Here is a 19,166-nt window from a genome sequence, read left to right as displayed (position 1 = left end):
AGCCGGGCACCATCAGCTTTCTTCACCACATTTGCTTATGCACCCATTTGTCTTCAGTGATCCGTTCGACACCCCGTGATCACACAGGTTGATATGATAACGCATCACTCTTTTGCTGGATCACTTTCAACGTAAACTTCTTCTGAAACATCTTTCTTCTTTTTTTCAAAACCCTTTCATTGAAGCTAATACAGACATCATAGCATTGCATAGTTCAGCCACATCACGCTGTATTGTACAGTTGCTACGACAATTAGTTTCAAAACATTCTCTTTCTTCTTAAACTCCTTTACCTTATTCTACTTGTTGTTTATAGATTCATCAATCTTGGGTTTCTTTCTTTCGTTTAAAAAAAATAATTTTATGGAGGGGCTCTTACAGCCCTTATCATAATCCATCCATCCATCCACCCATTGTGTCAAGCACATCTGTACATAGGTTGCCATCATCATTTTCAAAACATTTTCTTTCTGCTTGAGCCCTTGGGATCAGCTTATTTATTTTCCTTCCCTCATGAACCCTTGATAATTTATAAATTATTATTTTTACTTTTCTGTTGTTGTTCCCCCCTGGGGTAGGGTCGGGGTTATATGTCAATCATTGTGATCGGTGTCCTTCCCCTCTTGGTATCTCTATTCTCATTATTGGTCCTGAGGAGTTTATCTGTCCTGGATTCCCTGTGTTGCGAGCTCTTATCTGTAGCAGTGTACATGCTCTGGTCTAGCCAGATTTGTAAGGTAGAATTGGGGTCATGATTGTGTGTATGTGTGTGTGTGTTGGGGGGAAGCTTGGGTTTCATATACCAGAAAACATATAACAAAAATTCAAAATGGCTACCCACAAAGCCAAAATACATCAGAGATAAGCCCCAATATGAAATACACACACACACACAAGTTGAAAACCAGACCAGCCCCAATGTGTATCGAGGGGGGATCAAGTGACAAGGCTTTAACTGTTCAAGTCCGATTCATCATTTTGATCTCCTATAGTCATCTCTCTCGTACGCTCTCTGGTCACCAGTGTCTTCCCATCCCTCCATTGTGGGTACAGGGAACTCACTGGAGCCTTATTTCCTGTGGAGATCCTGCAAATGAATCTTGAGCTTCACTGTCAGCCATAGCCTTCTGTGAACCAGCATCTCGCCATTTAGGCGCTGATATTTTTCCCTCCTTCGGCTTTGGATTACTATATATATATATATATATATAATCATTTTATTAAGGACTCATACAACTCTTATCACAATCCATACATACACCAATTATGTAAAGCACATTTGTATATTCATTGCCCTCATCATTCTCAAACCATCCACTCTCCACCCAAGCCCCTGGCATCAGCTCCTCATTTTTCCCCTCCCCCCCCCCTCCCCCTCCCCCTCCTTCCTGAACCCTTGATAATTTACAAATTATTATTTTGTCATATCTTGCACTGTCCGATGTCTCCCTTCACCCACATTTCTGTTGCATATATATTTAAAAGCTGTCCCAAAGAACAAGGAGTGGGTCCTCAGGTCGCCCCTTCCATTCTGCAGTAGTGCTCAGAGTGGTGCAGCAGCAGCAGCAGCTAGCAGGGGTCCATGGCTGCAGGAATCATCCCAGTGGACAGCTGTTGGTGGAATGAATCTTATGCAGGATTTGGAAACCTCCCTCTCTGGTCATGCAGAAGTCACCTGCCAGCAGGGTAGAGCCCTTGATGTCAGGTAGAAGGCTCACTGTTCCCAGATGACCCTCTGTCTGAAACTCCTTAGTTTGAGAAGACAAAGACTGCTATCCTAATCCTAAGGGGATAGAATTGGTGGCTGTTGGGCCTTGGTTCATATCTCTTACCTGGAGGGTGCTCAGTGAATGGTGGACTGGAGCTACCATTTGTTTTATTATCCTTCTTGCTTTGTTATGGACTCCAGTAGAGCGTTGGGTGATGGGTTGGGCTGCTAACTGCAAGGTCCACAGTTCAAGTGGACTAGCTGCTTTTTTCTACCCCCATAAAGGGTTCTACTCTCAGAAGCTTCCAGGGGAAGTTCTACCCTGTCCTGTAGGGGTTGCTATGAGTCAGAACACTGCACTCTGGCTGACTTGTCCTTTCCTTGTGACCCTTCTGTGAGGGGATGTCCAATTGTCTACAGATGGGCGTTGGGTCTCCACTCCGTGCTCCCCTCATCCATATTGATATGATTGTTTGTTTTGGGTCTTCTGATGTCTGATTCCTGAGCCTGTCAATACCTCGTGATCACACGGGTTGGTGTGCTTCTTCCATGTGGACTTTGTTTCTTCCCTGCTAGATGGCCACTTGTTTAACTTCAAGCCTTTAAGACCCCAGATGCTATATCTTTTAATAGTCAGGCACCATCAGCTTTCTTCACCAAATTTGAGTATGCAGCCAGTTTGTCTTCAGATCGTGTTGGGAAGGTGTGCGTCACAGAATGCCAGGTTATTAGAACAAAGTGTTCTTAGGTTGAGGGAGGGCTTGAGTGGAGAACCATCTATTTCCTTAATACTTAACATATATAGTTCTATATCCCAATTGTTATATATTAACATATTTACATATGTACATGCATATATTTATACCTCTATAAATGTCATTTGCCTCCTGGTTTTTTTACAAGATAAATTATTTTATTGGGGGCTTTTTTTTTTTTTTCTTTTTAAAGATTTTATTAGGGGCTCATACAACTGTTATCCCAATCCATACACACATCAATTGTGTAAAGCGCATTTGTACATCGTTTCTCAAAACATTTTCTCTCCATTTAAACCCCCAACATTAGGTCCTCATTTTTCCCCTCCCTCCCCGCTCCCCCCTCCCGCATGAGCCCTTGATAGTTTATAAATGGGTATTTTGTCATATCTTGCCCTGTTCGACGTCTCCCTTCATCCACTTTTTGGTTGTCTGTCCCCTAGGGAGGAGGTCACACACAGTTCCATGTAATCGGTTCCCTCTTTCCTACCCATTCTCCCTTTACCCTCCCTGTTTTGCCACTCACACCACTGGTCCTATAGGGCTCATCCGTCCTGGATTCCCTGTATTTTCAGTTCCTATCTGTACCAGTGTACCTCCTCTGGTCTAGCCAGTCTTGCAAGATAGAATTCGAGTCATGGTAGTGGGAGCGGGGAGGAAACCTTTAGGAACTAGAGGAAGGTTGTATTTCTCATCATTGTTACATCGCACCCTGACTGGCTCATCTCCTCCCCGAGACCCCTCTGCAAGGGGATCTCCAGTGGCCTACTAATGGGCTTTGGATCTCCACTCTGCACTCCCCCCATCATTCACTATGGTAAGATTTTTTGTTCTGATGATGCCTTACACCTGATCCCTTCGACACCTCGTGGTTGCATAGGCTGGTGTGCTTCTTCCATGTGGGCTTTGTTGCTTCTGAGCTTGATGGCCGCTTGTTTACCTTCAAGCCTTTAAGACCCCAGACGCTATACTTTTTGATAGCCGGCACCATCAGCTTTCTTCACCACATTTGCTTATGCACCCATTTGTCTTCAGTGATCCGTTCGACACCCTGGGATCACACAGGTTGATATGTTGTTCCATGTGGGCTTTGTTGCTTCTGAGCTAGATGGCCGCTTGTTTACCTTCAAGCTTTTAAGACCCCAGACGCTATATCTTTTGATAGCCGGGCACCATCAGCTTTCTTCAGGTGGCTTTTTTCTACTCCTAGTTCTTTCCTCTATTTCTTTTTATTTTCCTCCGGTCCCACTGTCATGTTTGACCTTCATTTGGCTCTCAGTAATTCCTCTCGGCTACATTGCTCTTGATCAAATGCCACCGTCCTGCCTTTATTCTGTCCCACCCCCTGGCTGGGGGCGGCATGCTTGAAGGTATTAGTTGACCTTGGCTAAGTTGGGTCCACCGGGGTGATGTCACAGCCTAGGTGGAGGCTAGCTTTTAGGGTTCACCTGTGCTACTCTGTGCATGCCCAGCCCTGGATTTTCCCATAGGTGTCCAAAGGCTGTCTGGTTTTGTTAGATCTTTTGGGGGAGAGATATACATCGGTCCTTGGCTCCGAGCAAGAAAGAATTCACGCCGAAGCCTGGTTTGTGGTCCCAGTGAGTGTACAGGGAATAGTAGCAGTTTCAGGCTCTACAGTGAATGGAACACAAGCCAGACAGAGTCTGTGGCACAGTTGCGGGATTGGGCACAGTTGTGGGACTGTGGCCCGGCCACTCCAGCCCGTAGCGCCGCTGTGTTACATCGCGTAGCAGTCGCTGGGAGAGAGAGTGCCAGATCAAAACCTCCGGCCTTTTCAGGGACCCGTTGGGAGGCGTGGTCGACAATATTGGTCGACCCCATTGGCTGAATCAAATTCACCTGGCTTAGATGCGCCAATCCAGGTATAAGGTCCACCTAGGTGTACCACCCCTTCCTGGCCGGAAGCTCGAACCTCTGAGCATGCATAATGGACGCCCCAGTCCCTGTGCTAGCTACCTAACAGTTTCTTTCCAACCCCTCTATGTGGGCCATTGCAGGCATTAGGGAGACAACCCCACTTGTCTCTAACTCTAGCTACATAAGATATAGTCTGATGTCCACAGCACTGCCTCTTCTCAGTCAGCTGCCACATCTGTCTCTCATCCTCAACCACATGTTTCCTTAACGCCTGTCTCTGTGAGCCAGGAAGCCTGCCCACCACTCTGTTTCACTGGCTCATGGTCTTAACACTGTAGTCCCTCTGTTCTGTTTCAATGTGGCTCCTTTGCTCTGTCCCACAGTCTCGTGCAGCATCCTCTAGTGCCTCTGGTCTCGTGCAGCATCGTCTAGTGCCCCTGGTCTCGTGCAGCATCCTCTAGTGCCCCTGGTCTTGGCCTCCTCCACTTCTGGCAGCTGTGCTGATGGCTCTTCTTCCTCCATGATCCCTGGATGCTATCCTTGCCTGCTTCTGAGACAGCGCTCTTGTACGCAGAGGAATGGCAAAACCGACTGATCCCAACGCTAGAGCCCTCTATAAGCTCCTGTAAAGAATTATAGCCTCAGACACCTACAGGGCTGTTCTATTCTGTCCTTTAGGTTCGCTTTGAGTAAGAACCACCTTGATGGCAGTTTGAAGTGGATTTTTGGATACCTTATTTACCTGTTCCATCTGATCATTTGGTGGGAGCTATAGATAGGACTTTCTATTCCCATAAAGAGTGACCGTCTCAGAAACCCACAGGGGGAGTTCTACCCTGCCCTATAGGGTCACTCTAAGTCGGCATCAACTCATCGGCAGTGAGTTTGTTGTTGTTATAGACAGATGGACAGAGGAGCCATCTTAAGAAACTCCACTACAAAGGTACCTGAAAGTAACAGAGGTTGAAGTAGTAGGCATTGCAGTACCTTGCCGATGGTTGCCATCCAGTCAGCTCTGATTCATGGCCAGACCATGGACAACATGATCCAATGGTGCCCTACCTTGTTCTGCCTTTACGGCCACTGGTTTGCCCATGTCCGTTGGGGCCACCATTGTGTATTTTGAGTGTCTAACTTAGCTAAACCCAACTTAGTTGAGCACAGTTTGCAGTCAACTACTAACTGAAAGGTTGCCGGTTCAAGTCCTTCCCCCACCCCAGCCACTGAATTAGTGCCCTGGAAGAAATGTCTGGTGATCAGATTCTGTAAAAGATATAGCCAGAAAACAGCAGTGGAAACGTTTTAACCTCTGACACACGGGCCATCCTGAGCGGAGACTGACTCAAAGACTTGAGTTTTTGGATTTTGCAACCTCGGCAGCTCATCTTGCAGCACATTCCAGAAAATACTCTGTGTGATCCATGGGGTCTGCTCCTTCGTCTGGCTTCGTCGGGGAGCTCCACTGAAGCCTGCCCACCACGAGTGGGATCTTGCTGGGATTTGAAATATGAGTGTCCTGAAACAGACCACATAGCCACCACCGGGTGACAAACGGACAGAGGGTGGCAGAAAGGTTCTTGTAAACAGGCTGAAATCGGCCCTTGTTTCAAAGCCCTGTGTTTTCACAGCAAGAAAAACGACCGAAGGACAGACCCGGATCCCCAGCCCCACCCTACCCCCAACACCTGTCTGGCAGGTTCCCATCACAACCCTCCTTTATTTCCTTATAAAACCCCAAAAATTTGCCCGAGGGTTGCAGTGCATGTCTAAAGAACAGACCTGATCTGCCTGAAATACCAAAACTGTCTAAATAACACAGAGGTTGTGACATCCCTGGACAAAGCCAGGAAGTTCCAGGCCAGGCTGCGGACACACTGTATTGCCTTCTGCTGTTCTTGGCTCCCGGGGCCTGTGGCGGGTCCTCTGCCTGTGCGAAGGAGACATTCCACAGATGACGAAATGCTTTCTTCTTTGGGAAGAAAAAAAATTTTTTTTGAAATGCCTTTAAAAGCAAGAACAACAGTTGCCATTAACTGCAACGTTTTATGTCTCTTGAATAGCAATTTCTAAGTGTAAGTCTTTTTCAAAGATACATGGTAGCCACTATAAGGTTTTTTGTTTGTTTGTTTTTTTTTTGCTTTAAAAAAAACTTTGTGCTTTTATGGACTTTTTTTTTTGAAGGACCAAATGTAATTTGCTCCAGAGATTCTTGTACATGAACTCAAAGCCACTGCATCGATTCTGACTCACACTGGCCTTATAGGATAGACTAGAACTGCGCCTGTAGGTTTCCCGAGACTAGCTCATTATGGGAGTAGAAAGCTCTCCTTTTCTTCCTGGAGAGGCTGGTGGTTCTGAACTGCTGACCTTGTGGATCGCAGCCCAACTCGAACACCCACTCCACCCGCACCCCCGGGCTCCTTTCTTTTGTTTGGTGCTGTGAATGTGTTTCAGGAGGGCGGAAGTGTTGACGGGCTGGAGCCCTTCCTGGTCCCGGGAGGTCCACATTGGCATCTGTAGCATCTGAGGCTGGCTCCTCTCATCTCTTTAATGTCAGGAGATCCCGGGTGGCGTGTGTAAGTTAAGCATTGGCCAGCTAACTGCAAGGTCAGCTGTTCAAAACCCCAGCCACTCTGAGGGAGAAAGATGGGGCTTTCTCCTCCTGTGAAGAGATGCAGTCTCAGAAACCCACAGGGGCAGCGCTACCTTGTCCTCTGGGGTCATTGTGAGTCAGAATTGACTTCGATGGCAGAGAATTTGGTTTGGTTATAGAGGACGGTGTACGGGATTAATTTCTATTGCTCAGATTTTGAAAACCATTGCTTAGCACAGGATTCCTACCCATTGGCCCACTGTGAAGCAAGCAGATGGTATGGCACATATAGACTGGGGCATGGGATTGTTGTCTTTTCTGAAGCCCAGGACAGGAATCGGGGTGGAGAGTGGGAAGATGGCTGGAATTTGGGAGACCCATCCACACACCGAGGTGTGTTGAAGCTGAAGGGTCCAGTCATGTGGCGGCTGGCACAGCTGCATGGAACAGAAGGGGACTCCAGAGGGGTTTCAGCGTCTGATTTATTGCAAGTTGATTGCCAGATCTTTCTTCTGGGGTACCTTGTGTACATTCACATCTCCACCCTTTTGGCCAGCAGCTGAGAGCTTTAGCTGCCCGCACCACCCAGAGATTCTCCCAGAGTGCAATCTGAAGCAGAACTGTTCTGTGGACAGGGCTGTTCCCTGTGGGGAACAGGGTGAGAAAGGAAGGGAGGGGAGGGTTTCCAACCTCGGTGCTGATCCCCTAGGGCCCTGCGCCCTGGGTCTCATCAGGGGCTAGTAGTCGCCAGGACAAACAGATGTCAAAGTCAATGTCTTCCCCAAGCACATGCTGAACACACGCTAGGCAGCGGAGTGAAAGCTGAAGTGGGTTTCACCGCTGTGTGTTCTCAGTGGAGTCACTGTTCTGTGATCAGAGACCAGCATGACCAGCTGACCTCATCGAGGAACTGGGAATTAAAGTTATGCTTTTGTTCTTGTTTTTCCTCTCTCTTTCTGGTACAAGGACACATAGTGCCACACACACACACACACACACACACACACACACACACACACACACACCAGCATATTCCTCTGTCAGCCTCCAGAGTGTCCCAGAATTACAAAAGACTCCTTTTCTTGTTGAACCCATTTGTTCATAAACACTTGCTTTGGCCTCCACAGTAAGAGACCTTGTTCCTGGGCTGAGACTCAGTGTCCCCGACATGATCCGGAGCACATCTTGAGCTCTCACTATTTGAGATGCCCTTCCCCAGAGGCGACTCTGAATGAGCAGAAGGAAAGTCGGCGCCACGCCCGTTGCATGAACACGTGCTCTGCAGACACGGGTGACCTCACTCCTTTCCCCTTTGCTGAGGGCCTGCTGAGCCGGGCCCAGCCCTGGACCTTGGAAGCTCGACTTTAAACAGATCGGTGATACACAGAAGCCCCCAGAGGCAGGGAGTGAAAGCTTTCACACAGGTAGGGAACAAGGTGCTTGGAAAAAGAGGGTATAGCAACCGGAGCCCTTGGGAAGGCTCCCCTGACTGGAAGATGTAGTCAGTCAGGATTCTGAATTCAAGCAGAGAGTATGCCATGGGCTCTCCTCAATGCTGTGTGCACCAAGCACATGGGGCTCTTTCTTTTCTTAAAAAAAAAAAGAGATAAAAACATTTTAATTATTTATTATAGTCTGAGGGAGGCCTGGTGGTGCAATGGGTTAAGCACTGGGCTGCTAGCCCCAAGGTCAGCAACTCAAAATCACTAGCTGCTCTGTGGGAAGAAGATGAGGCTTTCAATTCCCATAAATGTTTGCTGCCTTAGAAACACACAGGGACAGATCTATTTCGTCCTAAGGCATCACTGTGAGTCAGAATCAACTCGTCAGTGAATCTGAGTTTCAAGTTTTATAGGCATTCATAAATATGTAGAATGGACTTTGCAAGCTATATGGATGAATTTTCTAAACCTCTCAGAATTTTACACACTTCTTGTCATCATGAACACTAATAAGGAATCTCGCCACCTCTGTTTTCTGTGTTGTTACTGTGCCCTTAGAGCACTCCATCTGGAAAGAGTGGAATTGCCCTGTGGGGTTTCAAAGGACATAATATTTACAAGAGAAAAGGGCCAGGTCTTTTCTCCCTTGGAGAAATACTGGGTGCTGTTAACACCTAGAGGCCCTTTCTTCTCCCCCTTTTTTTTTTTAACTTAAATCATTTTATTGGGGGCTCTTACAGATCTTATCACAGTCCATACATCCATCCATTTTGTCAAGCACATTTGTATATTTGTTGCCATCATCATTTTTAAAATATTTGCTTTCTACATGAGGCCTTGGTAACAGCTTCTCAGTTTTACCCACTCCCTCCCCCGCCCTCCCTTCCTCCCTCCTGAACCCTCGATAATTTATAAATTATTATCCTTTCATGTCTCACACTGTCTGATGTTTCCCTTCACCCACTTTTCTGTTGTCCGTCCCTCTAGGAAGGGGTTCTATGTAGATCACTATGATCGGTTTCCCCTAACCCTTCTGGTATCTCTACTCTCATTATTGGTCCTGAGGGGTTTAATCTGTCCTTGATTCCCTCTGTTTCCAGCTCTTATCTGTACCAGTATAAATCCATCCTCTGGTCTAGCCGGATTTGTAAGGTGGAATTGGGATCATGATAGTGGTGGTGGTGGGGAATTAAAGAACTAGAGGAAAGTTGTATGTTTCACGGATGCTATACTGCACCCTGACTGGCTCATCTCCTCCCTGCATCCCTTCTGTAAGGGGATGTCCAGTTGCCTACAGATGGGCTTTGGGTCTCCACTCCGCACTCCCCCTCATTCACAATGATGTGATTGAAAAAAAATCATTTTATTAGGGGCACATACAATTCTTATCACAATCCATACATAAAGCATACTCATACATTCATTGCCCTCATCATTCTCAAAACATTTGTTCTCCACGTAAGCCGCTGGCATCAGGTCCTCATTTCCCCGCCGCCCTCCTTGCTCCCCCCTCCCTCATGAACCCTTGATCATTTCTAAATTATTATTTTGTCATATCTTACACTGTCCAACGTCTCCCTTCACCCACTTTTCTGTTGTCCATCCCCCAGGGAGGAGGTTATATGTAGATCCTTGTAATTGGTTCCCCCTCTCGACCCCACCCTCCTCCACCTTCCTGGCATCGCCACTCTCACCACTGGTCCTGAAGGGATCGTCCGCCCTGGATTCTCTGTTTCCAGTTCCTATCTGTACCAGTGTACATGCTCTGGTCTAGCCAGATTTGTAAGGTAGAACTGGGATCATGATGGGGGCGGGGGTTGGAAGCATTCAGGCACTAGAGAAAAGTTGTATGTTTCATTTTCGCTACACTGCACCCTGACTGGCTTCCTCTCCTCCCTACGACCCTTATGTAAGGGGATGTCCAATTGCCTACAGATGGACTTTGGGTCTCCACTCCGCACTCCCCCCATTCACAATGATATGATTTTTTGTTCTAATGATGCCTGATACCTGATCCCTTCAACACCTCATGATCACACAGGCTGGTGTGCTTCTTCCATGTGGGCTTTGTTGCTTCTGAGCTAGGTGGCCGCTTGTTTACCTTCAAGCCTTTAAGACCCCTGACGCTGTATCTTTTGATAGGCAGGCACCATCAGCTTTCTTCACCACATTTGCTTATGCAGCCACTTTGTCTTCAGCGATTGTGTCAGGAAGGGGAGCATCATGGAATGCCAATTTATAGAACAAAGTATTTTTGTATTGAGGGAGTACTTGAGTAGAGGCCCGATGTCCATCTGCTACCTTAATACTGAACCTATACATATATGAACATAGATCTATGTCCATATCCTCATATATAATTATATTTACATATGTACCTGCCTTTATTTAGACCTCCATATATGCCCTTTGCCTGCTAGCTCTTTCCTGTATTTCCTTTTACCTTCCTCTTGTCCCACTATCATGTTCAGCCTTCATTTGGGTTTCAGTAATTCCTCTTGGTTACATTACACTTGATCAAGCCCTACCAGGCCACCTACATCCTGTCACCACCGCTTTGGATCACTTGTTCCCTTGTCCCTGGGTTTGTTAACACCACTTCCTTTCCCCCAGCCTCCCCATCTCCCATGTCTCCCGGAACTGTCAGTCCCGTTGTTTTCTCTTCCAGATTGTTCATCCAGCCTATCTTATTTAGACAGACCTGTGGAGATAATAACATGCACAAAAATAAGACAGAGCAAAACCAAGCAACAAAAGATAACAAGCCAATGACAAAAAAACAAAACACAACTACAAGAAAGAAAAGCTTGTAGTTAGTTCAAGCACTGTTTGTTGGCCTTAAGGAGTGTTTTCTGGCTAAGTCTGATGGGGTACCATGCCCTGGCCCCTATTTTTGGTATTCCCTGGGGACTTCGTTGCTCTGTTCCCCTTGCTGTTCCCCTGTTGCATGCCCTTAGTGTTTTGTCTCGGTGTGGTGGGATCAGATCGGGTGCAATTCCCACACGGTGTCTCCAGTGTTGTCCCCTGTAGAGCTATTGGTCAGTGAGGGATGTTGTGTCTCATAGTGGGGCCTGCCATATGGTCTTCTGTGTGAATTGGCTGTACTGATTGGGAATCTCTTCGTCAAGACTTGGTGGGCCAGGATGTGCTCCACTCTCTTTTCCTCCTCCTTCATTTGCTCCTTTGTGCTCTGATCAGACATGTCCCTCTCCCTGAGTTGCAGATTCAGTGCTTCAATTCTTCGGGGGGGGGGGGGGGGGGGGGGAGGGGGGAGCAGGTGTTCACCTAGCTGGGATTGCGGCCGGTCCCTCAGACCTCTCCACTGGTTCCCTGCTTCATGCACGGTGATGTGCTTTTTTGTTCCAGGTCTCTGGTGCCTGATACAGAGGCCCTTTCTTGAGATTTTGGCTGTGAGAGAAGCTGGCCTGGGTGCCAGGACTTTGATTCTGTTTCTCCCTCTCTGAGCCAGCCACTTCTGGCTTGGTTTTCTTTTCCTGGTGGGCCTCTGGCATCAGCAGCCCTTGACTGTTCTTGAGCAGTGCCATGGTGTGTAGGAAGCCTGTGGCTTGTAGAAGGCCACCGCTCTGCTGAGGTGCGACTCAGAGCCTCCACATGTCAGGGAGCCAGTCACTTAGCCAGTACACGTACGTCAGGCTCCGGGTGAGGTGTTGGTTGTTGCATGTTCTTTCTTCGGCAGTGACTTCTGTGAAATCGTAGAACATGGATGGCCGTGCACATGTGTGTGGAACAAAATGCCCCTGAAAAGCAAGCTGCTGACTAGGGTAGGCGGCAGAAGTGAAAGAAAGCAGAGACTTGTAAGGAAACGAATGGAGTGAAATAAGGTGTCGTCTTGCTCCAGGACAGCACTGCATGCTCACAACTACACTGTGTGCTCTCGACAGAAATATGATCGCCTCTCTGAGAGCTGTCAGCACATTGTGCCGGAGGCCCACAGAAAATGTGTGCATCAGTGGAGAGAGAAAACTTCCCCAAAGTTGGAGAAGGTGGCTGGGGAACGAGGCGGGAGCCCATATACAGAGAGTTCCAGGAAGCCTCAGATGGCCAAGACAACAGCCTGGCTGCACAGCCAGCCTGAGTTGCAAGCAAGGGCTGGTTTAGAAATTGTAAGATGTGCTTTTCTTGGCATGAAATGAAGTGAATAGAAATATGCAGGCCAGCGGAGTCCTCTGAAGCTAAAGAAGCTCACGGAGGAAGAGAGGCACAGTCCCGTGCTGCATTCAGGGCAGGGCACGCGGCAAGTGACAGTGCCCCAAGCTAGACAAAAGCCATACAAAAGAGTTGTCAGGGAATCAGGAGACACGCTAATCTAGGCCTAGCTTTGAATGCGGGAACGGATAAGGACGATGGTTGCGGAACATGATGAGCGGAGCGTCACTGAACAGTCCCTGTGAGGACTGTTGAAATGTCACGTGCTTTGTTGTACATGTGCTTCCCATGACGAAAGAAAGAAGAATGACGCAAGGGGCTGGTAAAAAGGAGCCGTGACGGTGAAGACACTGGTGATGACTTAGACAAACCACTGAGTTCAACCTCCGTAACTTCAACCAGGTGTGCCAGGGCACCAGTGCCAACAGTAGCAGCATCCACCGGTAGGACGGAGCCTTTCCCGGCCATCCCAAGAACCACCGTCCTAAGACAGGTCCAAGCAGCTGCAAAGGGAAAGAGCGACGGTTGTCATTCATCGGGTTTTGTTTTTTAACAGAACCCACCACTTTGAGAAAGTCTTCCTTACATGCTAAGAACTGTGGGCTTTGCTCTACAGCTGTCTCTTTGGCCCGGTTGCTGCTGCTTTGTTTTTCCTGAAGACAAGACTCAGGTCTTTTTTACTGTAAAGTGTTGTGTTGTTGTTGCCTCCTCAAGTGAGGCAAACCGAAATGTCCCTCGGGGGGTAAACTACAAAGGTGCAAAAATCTCGCCAAGCTCATGTGTTGAAGGTTTGGGTTTCCATGTCTCTCACCTCATCACACCTAGTTATTCATTACAGACTCGTAAGTCAGACCATGCTCACCCTGTGTATTGGGTAATCTGCCCTGGGCTGTTGGGGCTATCCCTAAGAGAAGGTTCTGTCATTACTAGCTCTGAGATGTGGGGTAGCTGTTTCTCTCAGGCTTCTAAGTATTTGCAAATAAACACCGACCTAACTGCTCCCTTCCACAGGTAAACACCTGGTTCTTAGACTGTGTGCTTTGGGTCAGGGAGACAGACGGAACATTAAGAGAGGATGGGTGTGACAGTACCATAGACAAAGGAAGCTTATCACCCAGCTAGGCTCCTTTCTGTGAGGATCTGGGAACCGGTTAGTGGGTACCTCTGACCTGGGAGATGAATTCTGTCCAGCTGTGGCAAGATGGGAATGTGTCTTGACTCTTCATATCTCTTCCCTGAAGAGAGAGGAGGGATGTTGGCTGATGACGAGTTTGGACGTTAAATGCATCCATATCAGTGTGTATTGATTGGTGTGGTACTTTTTGTTACAATTGATGAATCAACATTGGTCCATTACTGTGAACTAAATCCCACAGACAACCTTGGGGATCACTCTCTGAACTGCCCCATCTACATTTAGAATGCTGCATGTCCACCTTGTCTGATGGCCCTTTGTGGACATGATCTCCGCAGGTCATCACAGCTGGTGCATCGCTGCTGCTGTTTGAGGTGATCCTGACCAGGGCAACCGTGGGTTGGTAAGTCCTCTGCACAGAAAGGGGGAATGCGCATGGGTGGTTTGGGCTTCACCAAATGTACAAAGAACATTTAATTTTTCCCCCCTCAAAGCATATTCTCAAACTTTTTGAGACGTTTCCTCACAACATTGAAGAGAAGGTAGGTGGGTGAGGTGCATATCTCCTTTCAACCGTAAGTCACATTGTCGTGAACCCAGGGACAAGGGAACAACAAGTGATCCGTGTCCGTGGTGAGCAGGGTGTGGGAGGCCTGGTAGGGCGGAATCGAGGGTATGTAACCAAGAGGAATTACTGAAACGCAAATGAAGACTGAGCATGATAGTGGGACAAGAGGAATGTCAAAGGAAATAGAGGAAAGAGCTAGGAGGCAAAGGGCATTTATAGAGGGCTAAATAAAGGCAGGTACATATGCAAATATATTTCTATATGAGAATGGGGAAATTGATCTATGTACATATATTTATAGGTTTAGTATTAAGGTAGCAGAAGGACATTGGGCCTCCACTCAAGTACTCTCTCAATGCAAGAATACTTTCTTCTATTAAATTGGCATTCTATGATGCTCACCTTCCCGACACAATCGCTGAAGACAAAGCGGGTGAATAAGCAAATGTGGTGAAGAAAGCTGATGGTGCCCGGCTATCGAAAGATATAGCATCTGGGGTCTTAAAGGCTTGAAGGTAAACAAGTGGTCATCTAGCTCAGAAGCAACAAAGCCCACATGGAAGAAGCACACCAGCCTGTGCGATCACGAGGTGTCGAAGGGATCAGGTATCAGGCATCATCGGAACAAAAAAATCATATCATAGTGAATGAGGGGGGGAGTACAGAGTGGAGACCCAAAGTCCATTTGTAGGCACTGGATATCCCCTTACAGAAGGGTCTTGGGGAGGAGATAAGCCAGTCAGGGTGCGATGTAGCAATGATGAAACATACAACTTTCCTCTAGTTCCTAAGTGCTTCCTCACAACCCCCCACCACCCCACTATCATGATCCCAATTCTACCTTGCAAGTCTGGCTAGACCAGAGGATGTACACTGGTACAGATGTGGGAACTGGAAACACAGGGAATCCAGGGTGGATGATCCCATCAGGACCAGTGGTGTGAGTGGCGATACTGGGAGGGTAGAGGAGGGTGGGTTGGAAGGGGAGAACCAGTTACAAGGATCCACATGTGACCTCCTTCCTGGGGGACAGACAGCAGAAAAGTGGGTGAAGGGAGATGTCAGACAGGGCAAGATATGACAAAATAATAATTTATAAATTATCAAGGGTTCATGAGGGAGAGAGGAGTGGGGAGGGAGGGGAAAAATGAGGAGTTGATTCCAGGGGCTAAAGTGGAGAGCAAATGTTTTGAGAATGATGCTGATAATGAATGTACAAATGTGCTTTACACAAATGATGTATGTATGGATTGTGATAAGAGTTGTATGAGCCTCTAATAAAACGATTACAAAAAATGTTGTTTTTTTTTAAAAAGAGACTCTTAATATGCAATTGCTAAATCTCACAAACTGAGCGTACCTTCCCCAGCATCCAGATTGAGAGCCAAGGCATTCCCTGGCCGCCTTCCGGTCCCTGACCCACAGAGAGTGACTGTGTTTTGTGCAGCCTTGCTCTTTCTGTAGCGGTGTGTCGTTTCTTTCCTTTTTCCATCTTGATCCTGCAGGTTAGTTTGTCGTTGATGAACTCCGTGCCATCCTTGTTTAGAATGCAGCTACTCGGGAGTTGAAGGGCCGCTGGGCCTCTTCCTAAGCTATTTGAGACCTGCAGGAAGTGGGGGAATGAGCCGGGGTGGTTCCTGTAGGAGGTGCAAGGCTTTGAGGGGAGAGTGTATTCAGCTGGCTTGAAGACCCGTGTTTCTGAAGCCCAGGGACAAGGGGGGTAAAGGGGAAGGGCATCTGGCTGAGGGGTCGTGAGTGTTAAGGCCACTGATGGGACTAGCTTGAACCCAAGTGAAATGAGGAGCCACTAGAGGGATTTTGAGCTGCTTCTTCCCACTTGATTCCTGGCCAAAAAAGTGAAACCGGAACAGACCTAAACTTGTGACATGTGGGTGCGCTGCTATGATCCCCAGAATGGGGAGAAAGTGTGGTGGCCCCCTGCTAGAAACGTAATCACCTGCCGAGAAAACCAGGGCAGTGTGTGTTGCATAGCAACCAATCTCTTGATCAGCACAGTTGAAAACAGCAGTGCCCTGCTCAAAGATGCTGGCTGATTTTGCCACTCTGAATGAGTCATGCTCTACAGTCCTGGCTATACTCCAACCCCCCCCCCCCCCAGGCTCCGGGGGAAAGGGCTCACTATGCCTCTTCCGAGTTTTCGATTTCAGGGCTTCGACCCCCTAATTGTTCCCATTCCAGTTAGAATTTGAGTGAACCTCCAGTTCACATATGTGGACCAGTTCCAGTTTCACTGTGTCGGACATGACTGACAGGTCTGAGCCTTGGTGTTGAGCAGAGGGGCATCTCTCTGTGCGCCGTGTGGGGAATGGGCTCGGGAGCGGTGGGAGAAGCAGACCGCCTAGAGAAGGCAATGATCCAGGTGAGATCGATGGTGGCCAAGGCCAGGAGATTTCTCAGGAGATGCTCAGAGGTGATTGGACACCTGAAATGCACTGAGGAGGAACTCTGAGACTTCAGAGAGAGAGGGGGTGGTTAAGGATGGCTCCTAGATGTTAGTCCCGGAGAGCAGTCACAACGAAGAGGTTGCCTTTTCCTGAGAAAGGGAAGCATATGGAAGGAGCAGGACTTGTTCATGAAGAAAAGTCCATCAGCCCTGAGGAGGCAGGGTGATTTATACACAAGACAGGCCCCGTGGAGCAGGGACATCATCCTGTGTCACATCCTCCTCTTTGCCCCATCCCGGGACAGATGACACGAGAGGAGGCTGCCATCTGAACACCCAACCCCAGGAGAAGCAGCATCCATAGCCCAGAACAGTCTGGAGACTCTTGCCCAGCCCCAAATTTCTATAGTCTTAAGTTCTATTGTAGTAGTCTGAGTTCTTGACAAGTTCTTGCACATGAACTTCCTTGTGAACATAGACCGTACCAAAACCCCAAACCAAACCCCCTGTCATCAAGTCGATGCCATCGTAGCAACCCTGTAGGACAGGGTAGAACTGTCCCTGTGAGTTTCCGACACTGTAACTATTTGTGGGAGTAGAACGCCTCGTCTCTCCCCAAGAGCAGGTGATGGTTTCAAACTGCTGACCTCTCAGAGTGAAGCCCAACTCGTAACCACTATGCCACTGGGGCTCCTATTTGAGGCACAGAATTTCAAAATTAATCAGAAATGCCAAGTGCTAACAAGCCAGCACTAAATCTATCTGGTAAGAAAGCGGCGGTGGGTAAGGGCCACCTCCCCAGCCTGCATCACAGCCCGTGAGCCTGGTGGCCCCTGGCCAAAGTGCTGGAAAGGCTTGGGGCTTGTGGGCCTGGATCACGGGAATGGTGTATGCGATTATTGCAAAAGGATCCTTGACTTTGGAATTTCCTGATTTTCGAGAACTCTTGAGTGTTTAAGGATGGTAGTGTTTTCAGCCGCAAAGAATTTCCTAACCACAAAGCAAGCCCCCAGCAGAGGGGAGCCCAACTGGAGGCCGGCGCTTTTGAGTCTTTGCAGCGAGCTGTTCCACCCTGGACACGCACTGGCCAGGCTCTCAGACTGCTCCCTGCAGGGTGTGCTGGATGGATCAGCAGTCACATAGACAGGCGGGGCAGCTTGGTTTGGGCTTATGCAGTGTGCTACCGGCAGGTCTGTTTCGATGCTTGCCTGCAGCGTGTTATTTCTTTTGTGTGTGTTTCCAACTTGACATTCGCTGTCAGAAGTTAGATGTTGGATGATTTTCTCATAAAGGTCCTGATGGTTTCAACAATGTGCAGTGGCTGTTAGTGTCAGGCGCATGTTTCCATATGGCAGCAATCGCTGCGGTCTAGTTGAAGTGGCCCCCTTCACTGCTGTGTGCTCCCCCAATCCTCCCCAGGTGTCCACCACCCCCGAGCCAGCTGAGCGTGGCGTGGGTGCCCACCTTCCCAGCTTGCATCCTCCTCGCCCTTTGTCTGCGCTCTCATTTGGGGCACAGAAAGTGAGTGCTGGCTCTGAGGCACAGAGGGAATAAGACAGTGATGTCCAGCTAGGGGATAAGTGTCCTTATTCGTGCGTCACAGTCACCTTCTAGGGCAGGTGAGGCAATGCCCTGTGGGGCACATCCGGTCTCCTCTGGCTTCAACAGGAGTTGGCTAACACAGGTCCACATCTGCCCAGGGAGGATTCTGTGAGTCAGAGGTCAGACCGGCTCTAACCTCCGTGCTTCTGTATTCTCTTCTGACACTCCACTGTTCCTCCCGTGGCATTCGACTTCTCTGCTGGGTTCAATAATCCACTGAAGTGGCCACACAAAGCTCACAGACAATTATGTGGATTTGATTGGGAAGTTAACAGGTCACAACAAGTGAGGATCAGAAAACATTAAGGATACGATTCTTTTGTCTTCAGCAATGCCTCTTCTCAACCATGCCTGCAGGCATGTCTTCTGCTGGTCCTTCACCTTTCAGCCATGGCGTCCCTTGGCCCTCTTCAGGCAAGCATTATGAAGCTCCTTTAGCACTGGTAAATGGCCCAAGGGCACGCCACTCTGCAAGCCGACCTCCTGCCTGAGGGGCCGCAGCTTTGTTTGGCCCCTAGGCTGGGGAGCCTGGTGCTTTGCCTCTGAGTTGTGGTATTGTGGACTCTAGTGCCTCTGCTGCCACTGCCACGCTGTCCCAGGGTCTCCAAGGCACGCTTCTTTCTTGACGGCCCGAGAGTCTCCCTTCCTGCTTCTGAGATGGCTCACTTTATACTCAGCGCAATGGCCCTTGCATGCCCAGTCACTTGGTGGGTGTTACAAAGACTATGGATAGAAGAACCACACCAAGTAATTTCCCAGAACTGGTCATGGAAAGTGAGAGGTCTCACCCTCAGCAGTATTACCACTTGGACCTGACTAATTACTTGTTGCGAAGGCTGTCCTGGGCCTGTGTCTTGTTGGGTGCTTAACAATAGTTCTGCCTCTAATAGAAATGGGAAACATCTCCATGTGTT

General features: G+C 48.4%; 1 protein-coding gene across 1 annotated transcript in view; it reads left to right on the top strand.

Annotated features, from left to right (window-relative positions):
- TMEM241 (transmembrane protein 241) overlaps positions 1-19,166 on the top strand; it is a 153,705-nt gene that overhangs the window by 127,240 nt on the left and 7,299 nt on the right. Inside the window, exon 14 of the mRNA XM_045296217.1 lies at positions 14,017-14,081. Within this exon, the coding sequence (XP_045152152.1) occupies positions 14,017-14,081 (65 nt within the window). The remainder of the gene's footprint in view (positions 1-14,016; positions 14,082-19,166) is intronic.

The sequence above is a fragment of the Echinops telfairi genome, unplaced genomic scaffold (assembly GCF_000313985.2).
Source record: "Echinops telfairi isolate 266 unplaced genomic scaffold, ASM31398v2 ScPeMD7_7400;HRSCAF=8409, whole genome shotgun sequence".
Taxonomy (NCBI): domain Eukaryota; kingdom Metazoa; phylum Chordata; class Mammalia; order Afrosoricida; family Tenrecidae; genus Echinops; species Echinops telfairi.
Note: the sequence above shows the minus strand (reverse complement) of the source record. Positions and strands in the feature narration are given on the sequence as shown.